The sequence below is a fragment of the Penicillium pulvis genome (assembly GCF_028828015.1).
Source record: "Penicillium pulvis strain IBT 33274 chromosome Unknown contig_1_segment0_segment0, whole genome shotgun sequence".
Lineage (NCBI taxonomy): Eukaryota > Fungi > Ascomycota > Eurotiomycetes > Eurotiales > Aspergillaceae > Penicillium > Penicillium pulvis.
This window is the reverse complement of record NW_026643074.1, coordinates 1-21,726: the sequence shown is the minus strand read 5'-3', so window position 1 is coordinate 21,726 and position 21,726 is coordinate 1. Positions and strand designations below refer to the sequence as shown.

At 43.0% G+C, this 21,726-nt stretch overlaps 6 protein-coding genes across 6 annotated transcripts; 3 read left to right on the top strand and 3 right to left on the bottom strand.

Annotated features, from left to right (window-relative positions):
- Nucleotides 1-391: 391 nt before the first annotated feature.
- On the top strand, nucleotides 392-1,820 carry hasE (7-dimethylallyltryptophan synthase hasE; the record flags this gene model as incomplete). The annotated part of the gene is made up of 2 exons (XM_057062528.1): nucleotides 392-1,629; nucleotides 1,697-1,820. 2 exons carry the CDS (start codon nucleotides 392-394, stop codon nucleotides 1,818-1,820), a joined length of 1,362 nt encoding a protein of 453 aa, XP_056923443.1.
- A 1,303-nt stretch (nucleotides 1,821-3,123) lies between these two features.
- N7503_002980 (uncharacterized protein) lies at nucleotides 3,124-4,002 on the bottom strand (the record flags this gene model as incomplete). The annotated part of the gene is made up of 1 exon (XM_057062527.1): nucleotides 3,124-4,002. The coding sequence occupies one exon, from the start codon at nucleotides 4,000-4,002 to the stop codon at nucleotides 3,124-3,126; it is 879 nt and encodes a 292-aa protein (XP_056923442.1).
- Nucleotides 4,003-5,115: 1,113 nt separating this feature from the next.
- On the top strand, nucleotides 5,116-7,553 carry hasF (Zn(II)2Cys6 domain-containing transcription factor hasF; the record flags this gene model as incomplete). Its single annotated transcript, XM_057062526.1, has 4 exons — nucleotides 5,116-5,628; nucleotides 5,731-6,207; nucleotides 6,288-6,955; nucleotides 7,109-7,553. The coding sequence occupies 4 exons, from the start codon at nucleotides 5,116-5,118 to the stop codon at nucleotides 7,551-7,553; spliced, it is 2,103 nt and encodes a 700-aa protein (XP_056923441.1).
- Nucleotides 7,554-8,026: 473 nt separating this feature from the next.
- On the top strand, nucleotides 8,027-9,827 carry N7503_002978 (Cytochrome P450; the record flags this gene model as incomplete). The annotated part of the gene is made up of 4 exons (XM_057062525.1): nucleotides 8,027-8,149; nucleotides 8,214-8,401; nucleotides 8,462-9,428; nucleotides 9,501-9,827. The coding sequence occupies 4 exons, from the start codon at nucleotides 8,027-8,029 to the stop codon at nucleotides 9,825-9,827; spliced, it is 1,605 nt and encodes a 534-aa protein (XP_056923440.1).
- A 554-nt stretch (nucleotides 9,828-10,381) lies between these two features.
- N7503_002977 (MFS transporter) lies at nucleotides 10,382-12,031 on the bottom strand (the record flags this gene model as incomplete). Its single annotated transcript, XM_057062524.1, has 2 exons — nucleotides 10,382-10,684; nucleotides 10,754-12,031. The coding sequence occupies 2 exons, from the start codon at nucleotides 12,029-12,031 to the stop codon at nucleotides 10,382-10,384; spliced, it is 1,581 nt and encodes a 526-aa protein (XP_056923439.1).
- Nucleotides 12,032-15,524: 3,493 nt separating this feature from the next.
- On the bottom strand, nucleotides 15,525-16,194 carry N7503_002976 (LysM peptidoglycan-binding domain-containing protein; the record flags this gene model as incomplete). Its single annotated transcript, XM_057062523.1, has 3 exons — nucleotides 15,525-15,661; nucleotides 15,728-15,934; nucleotides 16,041-16,194. Coding segments are annotated over 3 exons (498 nt in total), but the record flags the coding sequence as incomplete, so codon positions are not given.
- Between the last annotated feature and the right edge of the window lie 5,532 nt (nucleotides 16,195-21,726).

The following is a 21,726-nucleotide window of genomic DNA, read 5'->3' as shown; positions in this document are numbered from 1 at the left end:
ATTTAAACTACAAGTCCGAATACGAAGGAATGTTTCGTATTGGAATTATTGGGTTGGATCGGCGCGAAAGCCCGGCAGGCCATTCTCGGGCAGCTCGAGCCTCACCCCGCAAGATGAGGCTTGCGTTCTGATCCGAGTTTAGTGCAGTCTGAAGATCACATCACATCTGGATGTTCGGATGGAAATTTCGGGGCGAGTTTTACATACAATAGCCCCGAGACTAGGGCCCGGCTGGGAACTTTCAATATAAACCATGCATCTATAAGTACATGCTCTACCAAAGAGTACCTATAACTTTCAGACAATCAAATATAACTGGGAACACGATCCTCTCCAGTCACCGTTTTGAACCGGCTCCAAAAAATAAAGATTAAACCACAAAGAGACCAGAATGTTGTCCGTTACCCCACAGGCCGCGACAACCTTCACCCACAAGGATATCAAGGCGACCGAAGCCATAGTATCCGTCGACGAAGTGACTTTGAAGGATACTCAGTGGGTCTTACAGAACTCGCCATATCGCATCCTTAGTGATGGACTTCAATTTCCCAATGAAGATCAATACTTCTGGTGGGAAGTTGTGGCTCCAACCATCCAGGACCTCATGACAAAATCCGAGTACGACATCGCTCATCAATACCAGCACTTGATTTTCATTTATCGCTACATTCTCCCGGGACTCGGCCCTCGTCCCAAGGCCAATGGACAGCCCCACTGGCGCTCTTTCATGACCGACGACCACTCTCCCCTCGAGGTCAGTGTCAATTTCCATGACAGCAAGGCCACCGTTCGCTTAGGCTTCGAGCCAATCTGTGATCTAGCCGGCACTGAGCGGGATCCCTCAAACCGGCTAGCAAGCCAAAGGTTTCTGAATACACTTAAGAAGGAAGAGTGGCTCGGCATCAATCTCACCTGGTACCAGCACTTTGCTCAGGAACTTCTAGTCGCCCCCGAGCATATGCCAGCCGTCTTGGCCAAATTCCCATCCCATGAGCACCAGACTCAAAACATGTTCGCTTTCGGCTTTTGCGAAGGCCAAGCCCCGATGCAGGCTTATATCATGCCGTTGCTAAAATCAGTCGAAACGGGCATCTCCCCAAGCCGCTTGATATTCGACGCTATTTTGAAACTCGACCGCGTGGAAGCCCCACTTGCTCCAGCCCTAGCCCTGATCGAGGCATATATGGCGTCGCACCCAGAAGTGCGGGCAGAGGCTGTGGCTCTGGATTGTGCCGACCCACACAAATCCCGAATCAAGCTGTACCTGCGAGCGCCCCACACCTCCCTGAGCCAGGTGCTTGATGTGTACACCCTTGGTGGTCGTTTGAAGGATGAAACTACCATCGCCGGTATACGGATTCTTCGTGAGCTTTGGCCCCTCCTGCTGGATGTGCCTGAAAATTACAAGGATGAAAATCCGTTACCAAGCAAGACTCACCGTACCGCCGGCTTCCTCTACAATATCCATATCCGCCCAGGCAAGATTTATCCGGAGCCTCAGATTTATATCCCTGTCAGACATTATGGCAAGAATGACATGGCAGTGGCACAGGGTTTGTCGACGTATTTCCGTCGTCAAGGGTGGAATAGTCTCGCTGAATCATATCCAAAAGACCTTCAAGCCAGATTGTGAGTTTCTTGTTTAATAATGCTTTACCACTAGGGAGCTGCTACTAATCAATCGCCTTGTAACTAGTCCTTCACACTCACTTGACACAGAGCTGGGGACCCATACATATGTCTCTTACTCCTACAAGAAAGATAAGGGTCCGTATGTGACAGCCTACTATTGTCCTAAGGTCTACTCACCTGCAGTTTAATAAGGGCTTAAGGGTCCTTGCTTTGTCAAATTTTGGTTTGCTCTTTTTCCTTTTTCTTCGCCCCAATCTTACTTCCCCTGTTTTTTTTCGTTTCCTTTCTTCCTTGCATCTATTTCTTTTCTTTTCTATCTTTCTTTTCATCTACCTGATTGCCATACTTCCAAGATCCTGGTTTCCAGTAAATTTGGCTGGTCTTTACTTCATTTTGCTAGACTCCTCTCTTCTTATATTCACGTTATATGGAATTCGCCCGGCTTCGACATTCAAAAATCACCTCGGCTACCTAAGCCTCTCGTACTCAGTATCATTCGTCAACTTCAGACAGTCAGTGTATATGAATTTATCAGTGAATTTATCAGTGAATTCATCAGTCGGAAAGCCTTCTTTAACAGACTATATTTGCGGCGATGGGAATTGAAATCCGCGGGGATTGGTTCTCGTTTCTCCACTTGATCCGTAATGGGTAATATGTTGCAGTCTCACACGAACTACATTCGATACATACATCGCCGGATAAATAGGACCTAAAAGAATCCAAGGGGCAAGACCGTGCGAATTTGATCACCAAGATTCACGCGGGCCGATGCGTGACGTGGTCCCCGAAAGCCACATGTCCACAGGGGCGGTTTGATTGGATCACTGCTGACTGGCGCTGAGTGGCTAACTGAAGGTAGGTGCATCTAGTAAGGCCTCACTGCTGAAATAGTATGGATTGCGAACCAATTAGGATGAACCAACTTGAATGGTTGGTATTCCCCATTTCAGCATAAGGTTTGTAATAGTAATTATCATGGATGTTGCAACCGGGTAAAGACCAACTCCCCACGCGATCTGGCGCATAAGGTGGGGCCGAATACGGCCGGTGCAACCTTTACACATTGCGGGCAGTGATACCCGAAACTCACCTGCAGGTGGCCTTTGTCTTGGCGCTTGAAAGATTTTCCCGAAAGTATTCCTTTCTCCACCACGTGGCACTATGAGCATTGTACGGTGTAAGCAGCCCTGCAGTAAGGCCTCCAACCGCCTGTAATTCCCCTGGTAAACAAGATTGTCGGTACAAGGCACGTGGGGCAAAAGACGTGGCTGGCCCGATGAGTAGGCTAGACTAGGCCTTCAAACCATCTGGCCCCGGCCGAAATTTTTTGTAATAGTCTAGACAGCCGGGATCCACTATGCGGTAACACCCCGAACTAAGACCCGCTCATTAGCCCAGGAGCCAAGAATGAGGTGTTTGAGAAGATCTTTGCCTTGGTAATATTCTTTTGGAACAAATTTAGAATGAAACAGTCTTTTATGGACCCTTTTACTCAAACATGAAATCTTCTCCCTCTATCCCAGCTACATCCGGCAAGGTCGAATCCATCGTCAATAGGTCTCTTCCTACATGCAAGATCCTCATCATCTCTTCTTCACAGTGACCCAGAACGGATACAAAGTAATTCACATCCACTGGTGTGAGCGATGCTACACTGGCCTGAATACCAAGTGTCAAAGCTTCCTTCTCCAACATGCAACGTATTCCTCTTAGAAGATCGATCCCATCCTGGACCGCCATGTGGATCAGCAGTCCGTGCATCACGTGGACCTGCGTATGGGGAATCTTATACTCGCCATATCGAATATCAATGCCGTTCACGGAGGGCGGGGAACATGATACCGAAGCTTCTCGCTGTTTTGAAGATGCTCTAGACTGAAACCAGCCACAGGCCAACCGAATACACGACAACATGGAAGAAAACAATTGAGAAGGGGGTTTGCTACCATCGCACTGTAGAATGGCTCGAATAGTCGCCCAGACATTGTTGATCACTTGCATTATCCGATCGAAACGGCCCAGCTCGCACGGATCTAATATCAAGCTGTCCAATTGCGCCATGCTCTCTAGGAGATAGCTGACGTACGCGCGTTGTTGTGAAGCGATGCTCGTAAAGCTAAGAGTGAATTCATCTGGAGCAGGTAGATCATATTGGTTGGCGTTGAGTAGTAGGGGGTTTGTAAGGAATGTGAGATCAGTGCCGGAAAGAGGAGGAAGTTGAAGGAGCTCGTCCGTATGTTCCCATCCCATTGGTTCATCGGGGTTTCGTCCAATTTCGCTATGTTTTCGGGTCCCATCTACACCAGGAATTCTAGTCCACTTGCTGTCCAGGTCCCATGGCATCAGCATGTCATCTCCGGCGCTCATCTCAGCTCCCAAGCAGTCCCTCTCGCTGATTGCACTACTCGTGCTGCTGTTGCTGCTGCTAACTTGTTCATGTGGCTGTACATGAAGTGGACGGGCTTTCATCGTGGCTTCTTGTCGTAACTGCTGTGCCTTTTCGAGAGTTTTCTTGTTGCGGGATCCTTTTGGTTTGCCTGTTCGAACCACATATCCGTATCGGCAGGGTATGTCAAGCTCTGTACATCTAGCACATGGGCTATCACCTGTACATTTCACCTGATAGTTGGGAGACGTTAGCCATGTCAGATTGAATATACAATCCACACCAGATTCACCTTTGACTGATGACAGAAGTTGCAAGCTTTGCGTAATCGGCTATGTGGGCTCGGAGGACGAGTAAAAAAATCCGTCATGTTGAAAGAAGAAGAGGTATACCTGATTTCAGTATAAGTAATGATCGCTCTTGAATCTCATGGGTGATCTCGTTCTATTTACACTGTGGGACACATCTACGCCGACCTAGCACTGGCGAAGGATTCACCACAAGGAACACCCAACATTGGCATCGGCCGAGTCGTGAGGCCACTTGGAACGCCATCTGAATCCCTTCGTACGAGCCAATGGTGCTTACCCCCCACTCATGCGGTCTTCTGGGTCCTCACTAATGATATTTCAAGATAGTCTGATGAGACATAACGCAATTAGGTGGACACGTAATGCCTGTGAGTAATCTCTGTAACTTACCGTTCTTTTCATACAGTACAGCCGTAAAACCTAACAGCCGAGCGGAATAGGTCCGAATGGGGCCGTAATGTCTTGGTAATACAAGCGCTTAGTAGCTGCTGTTCCTAGAGGCAGTAATTGGCCCCCATTACCTACAATTTGAATAATTTTTCGTCCGAATCTGCAGGAAACATCAAGGAGAAAAAGCTTTCGATCGGAAGCAGATTCGTTTATAGCCCTGAAGCCCAGGGCTCTGCAACATCCAATGAAACTCGAGACATTGCTACTCCAAGCTCAACCACTAGGGGTAGCTGCTGCCACTAATAGTTAGTAATTGGTTTAATACTAGCCTAGACCAGCGCATTTATTTCATCATACCATGCCGCATCTCATTTTTCCTCTCCTTTAATCGTCATGTATGCTTCCTCCCTTCACTCCTCATCCACCCAGTCATCTCCTTTGGAATTCGCTCCGTCTCCAGCCCTGAGTTGCTTCTCTCGTCCCATTACTTCTTGTCTGCCGTGTCGCAGTCGCAAAGTCAAATGTGACCGACGACAACCCCACTGCTTGGTTTGTGAGCGAGGAGACTATGCCTGTTCCTATGTGTCAAAGCCTCAGTCGCCAGGAATGGCCTCGGAGTCGAGCCGGATCAGCAAGTCCAGCAGTGCCTCCAGAGTGTCTTCATCCACCCTGGCCCGAATTAACCCAGGTCTGCAGCGTCTTGGTAATTTCATGGCACAAGCGAGGGCATCTCTAGCATCAGAGCATTGTCCAGCGTCGCTGGACTCTTTCACTCCTACGCGATCGACGCCCGCACCCCACAATGTGCCAACCCCACAGCCGCGACCGCACGAAGATGCACTAATTCTCGATAACGGGGTCCCCCACTTTATCTCCGGAAAGCACTGGGCCTGGATGGCAGCCGAGGTATGCTTTTTCATTGTCTATGAAGCTTGCGCTCATGCAAATGAAGAGAGATACTGAGCAAGTTAGCTTCAAGACATACAATCGGTTCTCGCGGAATCTCAGAAATCCTCGCCCGAGGAAAGCCTCGAAGATGTCATCTGGGATGCTGATTTTTCTCCGGCTAGCGCGGCCACCTACTGGCCCGATACACGGAATGATTGCTATCTACTCCTGAATGTTTTCCTGGCTAATGTGGACCCAATTGTCAGAATTGTTCATCGTCCGAGTTTGGCCCGTCGCTTTGATGCATTTGTTCACTCCCATTACTCCCTAGAGAATGATCACACACCCGTCATGACCGGGACTGACGGTAGTACAACTTTTCCTCCGAATAATATGGATGTTTTCGAGCCGCTAGCCATGTCCATCTTCTACGCGGCTGTCAATACCATGAAGGATACCGACACAATCACCGTGTTCGGCACAGACAAGTCCTACCTCTTAAATCGATACCGAACGGGGACAGAAGTCCTTCTGAAACGACAGAAATTCATGACCTCGAGAGTCTTCGAGGTTTTACAAGCATTTGTGATCTTCTTGGTAAGTCTCGGAAGGAAAGCAAAAAGACCGCCCCAAATTTTGCGCTGAATTGAGCTAAGTAATCCATTTCAACTGCATAGACCGCGCAATATCGGGAAGATGATATGGGGAAGGTGTGGCCCTTGACTGGGCTGGCCATTCGAATGGCGACGGTCCAGGGGCTCCACCGGGACCCTCTAGCTCTACCACTGGGGACCGTCGACGTCGTGCAGGTAGAGCTACGTCGTCGCTTGTGGGCGCAAATCTGTCACTTGGATTTTCACGCTGCAGAGGATCATGGGTTTGCGCCTTCAATTCACGAGGCGGACTTCGATACGCGTCGACCCGTCAGCCTGGATGATGTCGATCTGATCCAAGGAGTAGCGCCCTCGGCCGGACTAACGGATGCCCCCAAATTCACCGATATGACCATATATCTCCTGCGAATCACCGCTGCTCAATATTACGGACGCATTATCCAAATGACCCATGCATCACGAAAGCGATTACGCCCCACCCTCCGCCACCCCGTAGGCGAAGTTGAAGCATCAGCAGAGCTCCAGGGCTTGTTGAACATGGCTGAGACTCTGGCCAGCGAGTTTGAGAGTATTTTGGATGACCTCGTTCGATACTGTGATAAGAGGGTGAGTATGCAATCAATGGCCTTGGATCTGAGCAACCACTTGAAATCCAAGTTCTGGGTCATGTTCTGGATTCAACTCTCTCGACAAGATCGCGAAAAGATTATCAGTCCCGCAATGAGAAGAAAGTGAGCTCTTCATTACCCCTCCCCTAACCCTGCTTTTTTCCATTATTTTATAAAAAAGGGAGAATAGAAATGATTCCGCTGACAGCATCCATCGTCAAGGATATTCGTAGATGCCGCCACAACCGTAGAGAATTGGTGTAACATCACCTCTAGCAAGGTGTGCGAACCCTTTCAATGGCATATAGCCTCCCACGCCGGCTTCTACCTGATTCTCTACGTGCTCGTCGAGATTCGTAGCCCTGGCTTCCAATCTCTAGAGTGGGCTGATCTCCGCCAGCGAGGTTTTCAGTTAGCGAACGCCATCTACGAGATCCGGAGCCAACATACCACGGGCGCATGGCCCGCAATCATTTGGCTGGTAAATCAAATTCGTTTTCAGCAGGGTCTCGCTTCTGCCGACGTTACCCATCAGCCTCCAGGGCCCGGTTCATCTGGTAATCCTCGCTCTATAATGTTGCGATCCTTTGCTGCTTCTCCTATGGGCTCAGCGGGGTTGGACTTTGATACGGCGGATTTCATGGGATTGGTCAATCTGGAAGACTTTGATCTTGGGGACTTGACCGCTTTGGATTCGATGGGCTTTTCTGGAGTGGCATAGTAGTTCATTGCTGGGCTTGAGGTGAAGGTTAGTGTTCTTATCTCTTTTGTGGGAGATGAGTAAGAAATAGCCTGGTTTGTTTCTGTGCTTTTGGGGCCAGACTTTAGATGGCAGTCAACGAATGGATTGAATTCAATGGACGCGTCGGATGTGAGCCGGATATGTTGAGGTGTAACTCGATATTTACGGGAAAACGTACAATGTAAGCACTCACATGAGGTAGGACATCTACCAAGGCAGGAAAGGAAAGTACTCTTCTCCTACCGGCTTGGCATTCTCTATTGGGGATGAAATCATGGGCATCTATTCTCGGCGCATAAACTCGGCACGGCAAACTTGTGCTTTTGTCAAGAGGCTTGATGAACTCGTGCTCCAAAATAAGCCCGGTGCCGAATTCTTTATATATTAACACACATTCCGTCAATGCTAAGCTAGGACCTTGAACATTGTCATTTCAGTACTCTATATACCCCATGGCTTTTTCAAAGACTCTTTCGGTGGACCTCCCCACACTACAATGGCTCGTCCTGTTTGTCTCGTTGCCTCTCCTCATTGCATACTTCTTCGGTGGTCGCTTTGTCACGCTTTACCTGAATGTAAGCGATTTTCTTGGCTCTAAACTAGCAAGAAGGTAGGATCGGACGCTTATCATGGAAACAGTCTATCTATATCGCCAGATCGCCTGTGAAGCCTATCAACGGGGAAAAGAAGCAGATGCCCGGTCCTGAATATGTTCTGCCTCAAGGCCAGGCAAGGAGCAAAATCATCGCCCCCTCTCAGATGAGTGCCAAGTGGAGATCAGAATATGGATCGATCTACCGAGTTTGGAACGGCGTGTGGCCTGAAATGTGCATTTTCCCATGTCCGCATTCGATAATTAATTCAATACTGATATTCCATTTCTTCAGCGTCATCACTGATCCCAAAGACGTCGAAGCATGGTTTTCCGGGAAGGGAGAGCACAGCAAGTTCTCCTATGAGCCATCCGGAGCGCTGTTCAATTACGCCATGGGTCACGCCGTTGGGCTGATCAATGGTCACGACTGGAAGATCTTGCGCAAGCTGCTGGACCCCTATGTCAACTTCTCAAACTCGACAAAGCTCACCCCAATGGTGCTCCAGCGGGCAATCGAGCATGTGCAGACACTCCCCACACAGACTCTGGATCCCACCAAAGAGAAGACCATCGTCAATGCATACCAAGCCGTGCAAGGGTATCCTTTTTTCACGCAAATGGAGACATTCTATGGACCCTTGACTCAAGCCCAGAAAGATGAAGTCTGGGCAATTGGCCAGATTTTCCTTGTCCTCTCCACCTGGACCGTGGAGCAAGGCCTCACACGTAGCCGGGCCTTAAAATGGATGTACTCGTGGGACTCGTGGAAGCTGATCCGGGAATTTGATCAGCGTTGGCGTACATTCAACCGGGATGTTGTCAAACAAAAGGCGACAGAAACCGAACTTCCAATAATCAGTCTGTGGGAAAATATCCGAAAGGGCGAGATGACAGAAGACCAGCTAATTCACACGTTCACTGAGTCAATCTTTGCAAACCTGGATGTTACAACGTCCGTCATCACGGGTTGCATACTACATATTGCCGAGGACAAGCGGATCCAGAAGAAGTTACAGCAAGAAATCGATGACCACAAGGAGAACTTGGCCGACTATGTCAAGCGACAGGATACTTTCATGCACTGGTGTTTTCTTGAGTCCATCCGGCTGGAGCCGATTCCTGGTGAGCTTTTCCTTCACCCATGTCTGTCTGACAATTTTGAAATACCGCCACTAATCTGGCCTGCTTTACTAGCCTTTTCCCTTGCGGGTCGTTGTTCTGAAGACAAAGTGCTAGGAGGGTATCACATTCCGGCCAATGTAAGTAGCATTCTCATCATTGCTTGACCCATTCCCTTTCTCGAATACAATTTAACCCACGATTGTATACAGACTAGCATTGTCATTGACGCACACGCTATCAATATCAACAACCCCTACTGGGGTCCCGATACAGAGGAATACCGACCAGAGCGCTTCGACGGCCTCAGTGCAAGGGAACTGAAGTACAACTTATCCACCTTCGGATATGGCTCCCGCAAGTGTCTAGGTGTTCACCTAGGTGGTAAAATGGTTCGTGGTATTCTGACTGCGTTATTTCGACAGTATGATGTGGATCTGGAGGGACAGACGAAGGACGGGTCTCAGTTTAAGACGGATCAGTCAAGCTTTTTTGCCCTGTATCTTGCTAATATCCAGATGAAGCCAAGAAACCTGTGAGATGGCAAAGGGTGTGTGGGAAACTCTCGTGGTAGCATGTTCAATAATCTGTAATCAAATTGTCCGGCTTTGGGAGCCTCGCATGTTCTTCACGTCCATTCAAATCAAGATGCAATGTTAATCAACTGTTTGAGCTAGACCCTGTTAAGAGGACACTTGTCTTCGCTTAGTTGGGCAGTGTCTAGTACTACAGCTTGTACTGCAAATGCACCAATATAGAGTCAAATTGTGATGGTATCACGCAAGTGCTTCTCTCCACGGCACCATTTTTGGTGACAAGGTGGCTTTCAAAGGTTTGTGAGCATAAGCGAAATATTCAATAAACCTTTCAAAACGCATGAACCGATAGTACTGTAAATCATTATAGTGGAAATTTTATAATGGTTCGATCATCCAGCAGCCATACCTTAGCCTTTCACGTATACTCGGAGTGGAAGATTGATTATGATTCTTTTATAGCGAAATACGGTACAAATCGTCATCTAACTCTTGAAGATAGATATCAGGCTTCCTTTTACCGCCCTTCGTCTTCCCCGGAAACTCAGGAAACTTTCCTACTCACTGCCTAAAGTGGCTCTCATCTTTTGACTCCATTCCTCCCTCTTCATTCGCAGAAGGATCAACGGAATGCCACTGAGCAGACAGAAAAGACAAGCCGCCGTGAACGACCAACCAGTGCCAATTGCATCAAAAAGCGGCTGCGCAATCACTGCACTCACACACGACAGACTGTTTCGCATGAGGTTATTCACTGCAACGCCGATCGTGGATTTCTTTGGTGTAAATTCTGTCAGCATTGTCATGGTCACGTTGGTGAGGACCATTCCCCCAAATCCATAGAAGAAGTTTCCGATGAGCTATCATACAGTAGATTACATTAGTTCCTGCTCACAACTAGAAGGTAGAGATGAAATCAATGGACTTACTGGGATTAGCCAAAACTTATGGTAATAGGCCGTCCACCCCCACCATAACAGTGCTCCCGGGAATAGAATGCCCGCAAGGAGGCAATTCTCGCCCAGACGATCGACCGGGTGCAGGATCAGCTCCCCTTCAGCGTCGAATCGGCCCTCCTTTCGAGCAGTTCGCATCATAATATAATCCTGCCAGCGGCCACCAATGATCGCGCCGACCAACAGACCCAGACCTCCCGGGATATAGGCCACCCCGACGATTACAGAGCTCCAGGAGTAGGGCGGCATGGCGAATGTGTCTTCGATAGAGACGCAGATTAGGTAATATGTCGCAAAGACGATGCTGGTGTAGTAGACCGTAATGAGGATGGGTGGGTACTGGAGGAGTTTGGCAGCTTCCATAGGTTTCAGGAGGAAGTAGAAGACCTTCTTGGTGGGGCTTTGAGCGTCATTACGATACTTGCGGCAATTCTCTTCGAGGTTTGTGGCCGTCTCCGGCATGAAGAAGACCATCACCACGAACACCGCCAACCCATAGATTACCATGAACCACTGTGTGCTGCGCCAACTCCAGTGGGTGACGAGTGCGCCGCCGATGATGGGGGCAAACATAGGCCCCAGCATGGGTCCAAGCATGAATGCGCCCATGGCCTTACCACGATCGTGTGTTTCAAACATATCCGAAATGGTACCGGCGCTGACGGCTTGTAGGGATGCGCTGGAGGCACTTCCGAGGAGTCGCATGGCGATGAACATGCCAATATTAGGGCTGATTGCGGCCAGAATGCTGAAAATCCCGAGCAAGAAGAATGACAAGATATATACCAGTCGACGGCCGTATATCTCGGCCAGGTGGGACCACCACAAGGGCGTGATGGCGACCGCGAGCGAACCAAAGGCAATAGATAAATTCACAACCGATTCGGTGGTGTGCATATCGTCGGCTATCATAATCAGGCAGGGGAACAAGACACCGCTACTCAGGGGAACTACTAGTCCTCCCATCGCCACGATCGAAGTCAAAAACCACTTCATCCTTGAGTTGTATTGCCTGGGATCTTGCAAAGCCGGGATAAAGCATAACCACGGGAGAAATCCTCTGCGGACCTGTTCGGCTTCATTAGGGTCGGTTTCTTCTTGTTTAGTTCCAAGTTCTGCCTTGATATCGCTCTGCGTAGTTTGTTCGGAGTTGATTCGCTCGTGCCGTGGTGTTGGTGCTTTGCTTCTCTGGGCATCCATGTTGAATGCCGTCGGAGACTCAGGCGTGTCTTTTTTGTACATGTCGGACATCTTGTAAGTTGGTTTGCTGAATTATTTCCTAGCTCCCTTCAAGCAGTATATAATCAAATCCTCAAAACTATGGCTTAGAACAGTTAGACCCACTTCGGCCGAGGGTGTGGGGCCTCGCACGAGATCCATTTCTCGCACGAAGTCCACCTCGTCCGATCAAATCAGGAGTCAATTCTGACTGTGATCGGCGATCGTAGGGCTGGTCCTGAGCCTATGAGGCTCGGTGACTTCTGCCTCGTACGAGGAATGTAGACTGGTGGCGCAAAATGATACCATCTATATATACGCTTATTTGGAACCTCTTGGTAAATCGAATTTTTGAAATTCCTCCACAAACACGCCAATTAACCGACGCTGGGAGGTCTCCAATTCCTTCTGGAGCTCCATTTTGATACCACTTTCAAGCGTGTATCAGCATGACAGCTCTGGTGAAGGCCTGGCTTGTCCTTTAGGGGGTTCCGGTTGGGTTGCACCAGTTGAAGTAGTAAGAATCCACAACACACACAAGCTCCTTACTGTCTCTGTGAAGCGTAGGAACAATTCAGTATGTCAATAATAGGAAAATTGATGGAAAAAGTCTCGTAGTAAAAGAAAGGTATGAAGTAGGCTTCGGCAATGGGCCCCCATTTTTGAAGTATCAGGGCCCAGCCAGGCCCCAAAAAGATATATACGGTTCTGTAGCTAGAGAGAATCCTTACCACGGCAAAACGAATTCTTGAAAAGTCTCGCTAACCAGAGGTCCTAGGGCTTTAAGACCTAGGCTAAAATCTTAATTACTTCAGCGGCTACGTTTTGATACCGGTTTTTAGACCTTATAATGGCCCGCGAGCCGCCCACGGACCCGCACTTTTGTGGGCGGAGGGCGGGCTCTTCTTGCCCGCGGGTTGGGCAGGTTTCTACCTTGCCCTTAGAGGGTGGCCGTCGGATTATTCTAAGGGCCAATAAATAGAATAAATATAGAAAGTTCTATAATTAATGTAACACTCTAGTGAGCGGGACACCCTAAATAAAACGCGTTAATTAATTAGTCCGTGCTTCTTTAACTAGCCTAGGCTTCGGTAAATAGGGTAGGCCTAATAGGTTAGGTTAGGGTAGGCCTAAAAATAGGGCCCTATTCACCTTTGAAATAGGCCTAGCTAAATCTAAGGTATCCTATGATTTCTACCTTAGAAAAATAGGTAACTATCTTTTCTCTTATAATACTAACCTACTTCTTTCTCCCTATACTTAAGAAATCTACCCTAGATATAATATAGTATATTATAATTACCCCTATAGGTTAGGAATCAGAAAGATTAATAGCTAACTTAGACTTCTAAAAAATTTAATATAAATTAGTTAGCTTTTTAAATATTTAGTTAGCTCCTAAAGTTAGCCTTGATTAGCTTTTTCCTTGATATTCCTCCTATATACTAAATCCACTTTAGTCTCTTGGTTAGCCCAATTAAGAGGACCGCTATAGGATAGAATAATAGGAGCTTTAATTAAATCTATAAATAAATTTAGTATTTATATATATCTATATATGCTAGGTAGGTTAGTAGTAAGTTAAACCTTAGAACTATTTAAAAATATATTTCTAGTCTCTAATGGATCTACTTAGCCTTAATTAAAGTATTATAAATCGTTCCTATTAGCTTTATGTTATTCTTTAATGCATTCCTATATAATAACGCGTATTAAGAAAAAAGAAATCTGCTATAATTAGAGCTTAAAGATGAAAGTAGGTATCTAGATATTTAAACGCTAAATATACTAATTAGGATGTCAAGGAATGCATTAGGGTCGAGTGCCTTTAACCACTATAGTATAGGCTTCGTTTGTATGACGATAGATCTTAAGAAGAATGCAGACCTTCTAATGCGATAGTTGGCTTATGGTCTTATATAAGGCGGGCTCTATAGGAGACTACTCTAGGTGTTGGACGGTCAATAGCTGGGCAGAGAGGCCTGGGACGGGCTCCCCTGCTAGTATGGTGGGTGTAGGCTCGGGGAATGGCGAAGGGGAAAGGACTGGTATATAATTTGTTTGGCGCTTTCCTTAGCCACATAGCGCGCGGCCGGTCCTTTGGTCCTCTGGAGCGTATTGCTGGCAGCTAACGTGGCTGGGCGTTGCTCTTGTACTCCATAAGCACAAGATTTGAATCGCTAGAGGAATTTATATTATCAATCTGTAATTGAGCGCGAGAAACCAATTACATATATGAGAACGAGCGTCCTTGTATCCTTTGAGTTCCTACTCCTCATCTATCCCACCAAACTTTGCTTCATCTGATCCGTCATGAATACTGGATATAGTTTTTATAGACATTGTTTCCCTAGGCTATAAGTACTATACTCTTTGCGGCTATACCGTCGCATTCAAGTTCCCCGTGCTACTTTTAGATTCTGTATATACTTTTATTGTATCTTGTAATATAATCGCGAGGGAATAAGCACAAAAAGATCTATTGCTTGGGAGATTACTAAATAGCATATATACATAAGTGTGATTTCCTGGTCTTAGACATATGCAGGACCAAGCCCTCTGTAATATATTCATCCACCGCGTAGCCAGATCGACCTAAAAGTAAGCCTGCTACTAAGAGTCGAACGCATTTTGCCGCTATGCTATTGCGCAATAATTAAGTACTAAGACTCGCGCGCTGTGGTATAGAGCTAATCCGTTTACTCTTGAGTTGAAAGACCCAACGGTGGTGACGGTGAGGACTCTTGATACATTTCCCAGACCCGAACACGCTATCCACCCCGTAGATATATCCATGAATACTCGTAAAAATCTTACGGATGAAATGTCCAAATAGAGACCCTTCTCATTTCCGCGCATCTATCCAGCAAAATTTCGCGGAAGAGTCTCGTTGCCTCAATCACTATTTAAGCTCTCCATATCCATAATGCGTCGGCAACAGCGCTGCGTTTCAGCCATAGACCAAAATGATGCATTTACTCTTGATAAGCCTACTCTGTTTCTTCCAGAGTTCTTGCACATTCGAGTTTCACCTCGAGGCTCTATTTCCGAGCTCTCTGGTGGAGATCTTGATCTAGCACTCTAATATTGCAGACGAGATGGAGCAGATCATACATCTAAGATGCCAGGGCTTCTACATCCTCTTCTTCGAGCAGAGTGTCCTCACGTCGCATGAAGATATCGTCTTATTTTGGTTTGATGATTCTGAGCAAACATACACATAAGTTCTCCAGTAATGCTATGTCTACTAACGATGGTGGTTCATCCTGGCAGACAATCCTGTAATTATGCTACATATTGAGCTCGCTGACAAAGGTAAAAGTCGAGCAAATGAGGTTTATTCATATACTAAAAGATAACCTGGAGAAAAGTCGAAACACGTGAGCGAAGGTAGATGAAGCAAAGCAAGGCGGGAGAAGTTGAGTGCTTTTATAGCCTACATGCCGTTCAACTAAGGTCTTCGAATGTATTGATTCCATAATCATATAAATGAGACTAACTAGTAGGTGCCCCCTTAAGTGCTTACTTAAACACCCACATAAACAAAGTAATCTACCCACAGTCCACTGCAGTCAGACTCAATATTAGGATTCCAAGATACAAAGTTCGCTGCCGAGATATCATATGCCGTCTCAATAGACCAATAGCTATCGCCGCTCTCTACTAGATAGTATGAAGTACAGCTACTGATAATATTAGGCAGAGGCTAAGCATCTATCGTCGCCACACAGTAGTAGTATCCACTCAGAATAGAATAGCTTGACCCCACAGCGGGATTCCACTCAATGAAAAGGGTTTCGTTCAGATAGGGGTATTTATCAGTTACGATCTCCCAGCAGCTGTCGCCACTTTGGGTCTTATAGTATGTCACATAGTTTGAGGCAATACCAGTCTGGGTTGGTCCAATACCTATGCTAGTGGAGGTGGCTGAAGTCGCTGTTGTCTTAGCGGATGTACTCGTGGTTTAGGAACCTATTGGGAGTGAGCCGTGAGAAAAAAATATAAGAGAAGTGGGAGATTAAGTTAAACTAAGATAATTTACCAGAGATACCAACGCAGTAATATTCGTCGAGGTCCATATAATTGCAGCTAGAGCCGACGGATGGATTCCAGGTATAGAACTGGGCTATAGTGATGCTATACTCTAAGAGAATAGCGCTGCAGGTATCACCGGACTTCACGAGATAATATTCATCGCCTATCGAACATAGTGTTAGCTCAAGCCCTGGAGATTTTCGAAATATCGGAAAGGAGACGGAATGGCTATTACATGTTGAAACAGTTACGGAGCCTGTTGGATATGATGCTAAAGTCGTTGTCGAGCTTGTTGATTTAGCCGAAATAGACGAGGTAGTCGTTTTTATTGCAGTGGAAGAGGAAGACCCTATACTGTAGTGGTTAAGTGTACTCGACCCCAATGCATTTCTTGACATCCTGATTAGTCCATTTTACGTGTACCTATCACCCGTGGTGCGTGTCCATTAGCCCGTAAACCTTATTTAAATCCTTTAGCTCTTAGTAGTCGCGAGTTTATTATTCTTAATATATTTAGAGTAGAAATACATCGAAAAATAACATAAAGAGGGCGGGAATAATAAGACTTTACTAAAAGCTAAATATATCGTTTAAAGATTAGAAATATATATAGGAGTAAATGCTTCTATAGTATAATCTACCACTACCCTTATACCTAGAATATCTATAGATATAGATATACTATAGATACTAACTTATCGATAATTTTTATACTATTTATAGTATTCATTAGACGCTATATTAAGGAAGGAATAGGTAGCTCTTATATTCACGCCTATATATCGTAACGCGAACTTACCTAGATAGCTATATTTTTAGGGGCTTCTTCTAATTATATTAATAAGCTAACCCCTATCTTCTAAAATATCCCTAAATTAATAATCTAGACTTTAGTCCTCTACTATATTATACTTCTTAGTATTTCTTCTTCTATTAATTTCTTACTACCTCCTTCTTAAGTACTACTACTATAAATTTAGTTAGAGAACTCTTTATATTTAATACTAATTATAGGTTCTAGATCTATAAGACCTATTAATATCTAGTAGAAGCTTAAAGTATTATATACTATTTAGCTATAAAGCATAAGTGGTATCCTTCCTCTTTTACTAGGGTATAGTAAGTAGCGATTTATACTAAAGCTATTAAGGCTAAAATATAGAATCTAAATACTAAGCCTTTTATCCTATCTACCCTAAGCTCCTAACTAATCCCTAGGCTATAAGTCTATTATAGCTACTACTATATAGTTAAAGACTATTAATATATAGTGTGTATAATTAGTACTATAAGGAATTATCGTAGAGAGGCTTATCCTACTCCTAAACTAGGTAGTTCTATCGCTTACTAAGGAAGGCCTAAAGCTAATTAATAGAAAGACCTATTAACTACTCTATATCTAGTATACTACTAGCGATTAACTCTATATAGGATCTATAGTTCCTTCTTTATTATCACGCTAGATCTAGGGGTATTACTAAATACGCGAATTCTAATACCTGAAACTAACGAAGCTATATTTATCTAAGCTTAGGTTAACTCTATACTCTTCTACTCTAATAAGATCGCTAATATAGAGGATAGGGTTACGCTAATAGAAAAAGATAAGATAGAGACTTCCCTATAGCTTAAGCTTACCTAATAGCCTAAGTATATCTAAGGGTATGAATTCCTTAATATCGCTAAGCTCGCTTCCTTACCTAACCCTATAATAAAGCTAATCCTTATTACTATAGAGTATAGCGTAGAAAGACTTATTAATTAAGTATTTAAATCGATCTTATCCTACTATATTAATAAGTTTAACTAGGTGCGTATTAATAGCTTTATTCAAAATCCTAGAATCTAAGAGCGCCTAATCTAGATTAAACTACGCCCTAAAACCTACTATACTTACCGCTAGATCTAGATCTAGCTTTTAAGTTTTATGTATTGTATAAGTTAGCCTAACTAGCTAATCTAGCTTCGCTATTAGTTTATAATATCCTAGTTAAGTACTATTAATAATATTTAATCCTTCTACTAGAGACTTCTCTAGGATAGAGAAATTACTTTAAAGCTAAATACTATAATTAACTCTATTACGCCCTAAGCCTATAGTAAGACTTAAATATTAGCTAGTTAGGTAATAGAAGACCTTAACTAAGCCTACCTTAATCTCTTAATTATACTTCTTAATTATAAACTCTATAGTAATCTTTTTAAAAGTCTACTAATTAGCTTTATAGTGGCTTTAGGGATTAATAGTAAGAACTAAATATACTATAAGCCTACTAGCTATATAACCTATCTATCTACCTTAGTTAAAATCTTATAGATACTAGTTATATAATATATGGTTAATCTTACTAATAGTTATTAGGTAAAATATCCTAGTGATATACTTAAAGAAATATAAGCTTATTTCTTAATATATAGGGTTCGATATCTATTTAGCTAGATTATCTAACTCTAGACCTATAGTAAAAGAATCTAAAATACGTCTATTAGTCTTAGGTTTCTAGTTTAGAGTAATAATTACTAGGCACTATACTACTAGGACCTTTAACTTACTATAGATTCTCTTATAAAGTTTATTTATACCTAGATTAAGCTTATATAATATAAGCTAGAGTGGCTATTTCTATTAGATAAAGATAAATCGCGTACTAATAAGATACCTTAGCTCCTACTACACTAGCTAATTAACGATCTAGTTAATAACTAATATAGCTAGAATTTTCTTAGAGACTAGAAAAACCGCTAGCTACTACCTATCTCTAGCGAATATTAGATACTAGACTATATCTTAATGATGGAGTCCCTTTAGAAGGATTTTATTGAGGTCTCACTAGCGATCTAGTATAAGCGTGATCCCTATATTAAGTAGAATATAGCACTACTAGAGGCATATCTTATCTAGGTTAATAAGTTCCTCTAGTGGATTCTACTACTTATCTATATAACTAGCGGTTAGCCTACACGCGCGACTAAACTAGTATCTATCTAGTATTATAATACTCTAGAAGGGCGATATTAGAATATCTTTATTAAATATAGGCTAGTTTATATTATCACTAGCTACTATAAGTCCTAGAGCATAATAAACTCTATTAAGATTATCTACTAGTACCTACCATAAGTAGTAAGCGAGCTTATAGTTTATTACTTATAGCTAATCTAGCTATTCATAAAGTAAGCTAATATATTTACTCGCTAAAGCGACTCTCATATCCAATCAGTATTTTTCTAGCCTAAGATAAGAGGGCATTAGGATACCACACGTCTTAGAGTTATAATATAATCATAGAGTAAAGCATACCTATAAACTAAGCTTAATATACTTAGTTAGCGCTATATAGCGATAGGGATCTCCTAAATTCACCTTAAATATAGTAGGTTTAGACGTGATTATAGACTAGATAACCCTATTATTAATAAGTAGGCTACGCATAGGTCATAGATAGCTAGGACTATCTATATATATAGTCTTAAAGAGGCCCTAGGGGCGATAGAGGCGAAATAGATTTAATTCTAGGGTATTAGTCTAGAGTAGTATAAGTTCCTAGGATTTAAGGCGCTAGTGGTATAGAAATGTTAATATAGCTAGCTTAGGAATAGCGAAGAGGGGTAATCACAGAAACGCCACTAGGAGTATATTACTATTAAGATAAGTGATGATGAATAGCTATATTTTCTAGTAGACTAGATATAAAATATATAAATAGTGGGATAGATTAGGTCTCTTATATCTTAGGTAGGTAGCTATAGAAATCTTAGATATTTTAAGTAGTCTAACACGACCTTATAGAGGTACTACCCTTTATAAGTTAAATACTATTATATTTTTAGACCTAAGGGTGGTTAAATTTATATATATCTCTAACCACCCTCTAGGTATTTTTAGTACTAGAAAGGATAGTTAGCGATAAGTAGCCCGCGTACGATCTAGATAATAAGGATAGGATAGATAAGGATAAATTCAGCGGGCATATTATAGATTTATAAGCCCTATATTCATTCTATATAGCTAGGATAATATATAGTCATACCACTATAGAGCCCACTAATAGCATAGCCACTAGCGGCAGCGGTTTTAGCAGTCCAGCGAGGATTAGCATTAGTTTTTAGGATTCTATCTAGCGTGCGCCGCGGGCTATTAGGCAAGCGCACACGTCATCCATTTAATGAGGACGCGGAAGAGAACTAGATCTAGCGATGGTACTAGTTAGCTAATACCCCTATATTATCGTTATTCTAAAAGATGATTAGGCGGCCCGAGATAGTATTCTATAAGGTCTAGGAGCTAGCGTTATAGGCCATCTAATAAGGCGCGAGTCCTATAATAGTGGTGATATCCACCACTAGCGGTAATAAGAGTATATTATTCATATTACCTATATAGGTAGGTAATAGATTAATAGTAGTAGTAGTACTATTTATTATATTATAGCGGGATATAGTGATTTAGTATAGATAATTAGGCATTTTATATATAGTATTTAATAGCTAGTAGCCCCTAAACGAAGTATCTATTATATTAGTAACGCCTAAGGCCACCTATAGCCTAATATTCCTAACGTTTTTAAACTAATAGCGGTTATTATAATACTTAGAATAAATCATGATTAATAAATACTATATAGTATTAAATAATCATAATAATTTCTAGCTATAGTTATAAGAGATAGAATAGTTATATATAGTAAAGACCTAGATAGTTATATTAATAGCTATATTACTACCTACTATAGAGCTAATATTATATTACTAGATAGGATAGCTATAGGATTAGGTCGCTATATATCAATCCTATACCTACTAACTAAACATAGTATACTAGATATAGCGTCTAGAGATTAAAGATAGATATAATTACTAATATTAATAGATCTAAATAGATATAGTAATTTAGTTTATTTAGTATTATATTTAGTAGACTAGGCGTAGATAGATAATTATATATAGGAGTATTATTAAATATATTTATATAATAGTAGACTAGTTAGGATATAATATATTTTTTAGTAAGTAGTATAATTTAGATAGGATATTAGTATAGTTCTAGTAAACGCCTAGATTAGTAATTATAGTAACTAATATATTAGGGATAGGGATTAATATTCTAGATATCTATAGTATAATCTATTTAGGGTAACTATATATAGTATTAGATTATACCTAGGAGAGTAGATATATAGATTATAATAGATTACCTAGTAAGGCGATTATTATCTAGCCTAAGAGGGAGAATATTAGATATTAATATTATCTAGTATAGATATAGGAGTCTAAGAAAGAGTAGTAGCGGGTAAAATAATATATATTCCTAATAGATAGGCTAGGTAGATACTAATAAGTAGTATTAGATAAATATTTAGATAGGTATATATAGTAATAATATATAGGCGATAAGTTAGTATATAATAGATATTATAGTAAGTAGGAGATACCTATCCCTAGTATCCTATATAGCGTGGCTAATAGTCCTAATAATATATAGCTAGTAGAGTCCTATAATAGCTAGTAGATATAGTCCCTAGCCTAGTAGATTATATCCCTAAGGCCCTAGATATAGTCCCTAGTATAATAGACTATATCCCTAGGGCCCTAGGCCTAGTCTATATAAAAGGTTATATCCCCTAAGCCCTAAGACTAATTAGTATAGTAGATCATAGGGTGGCTGGTTAGGGTTGGGTGGCTGGTTAGGGTGG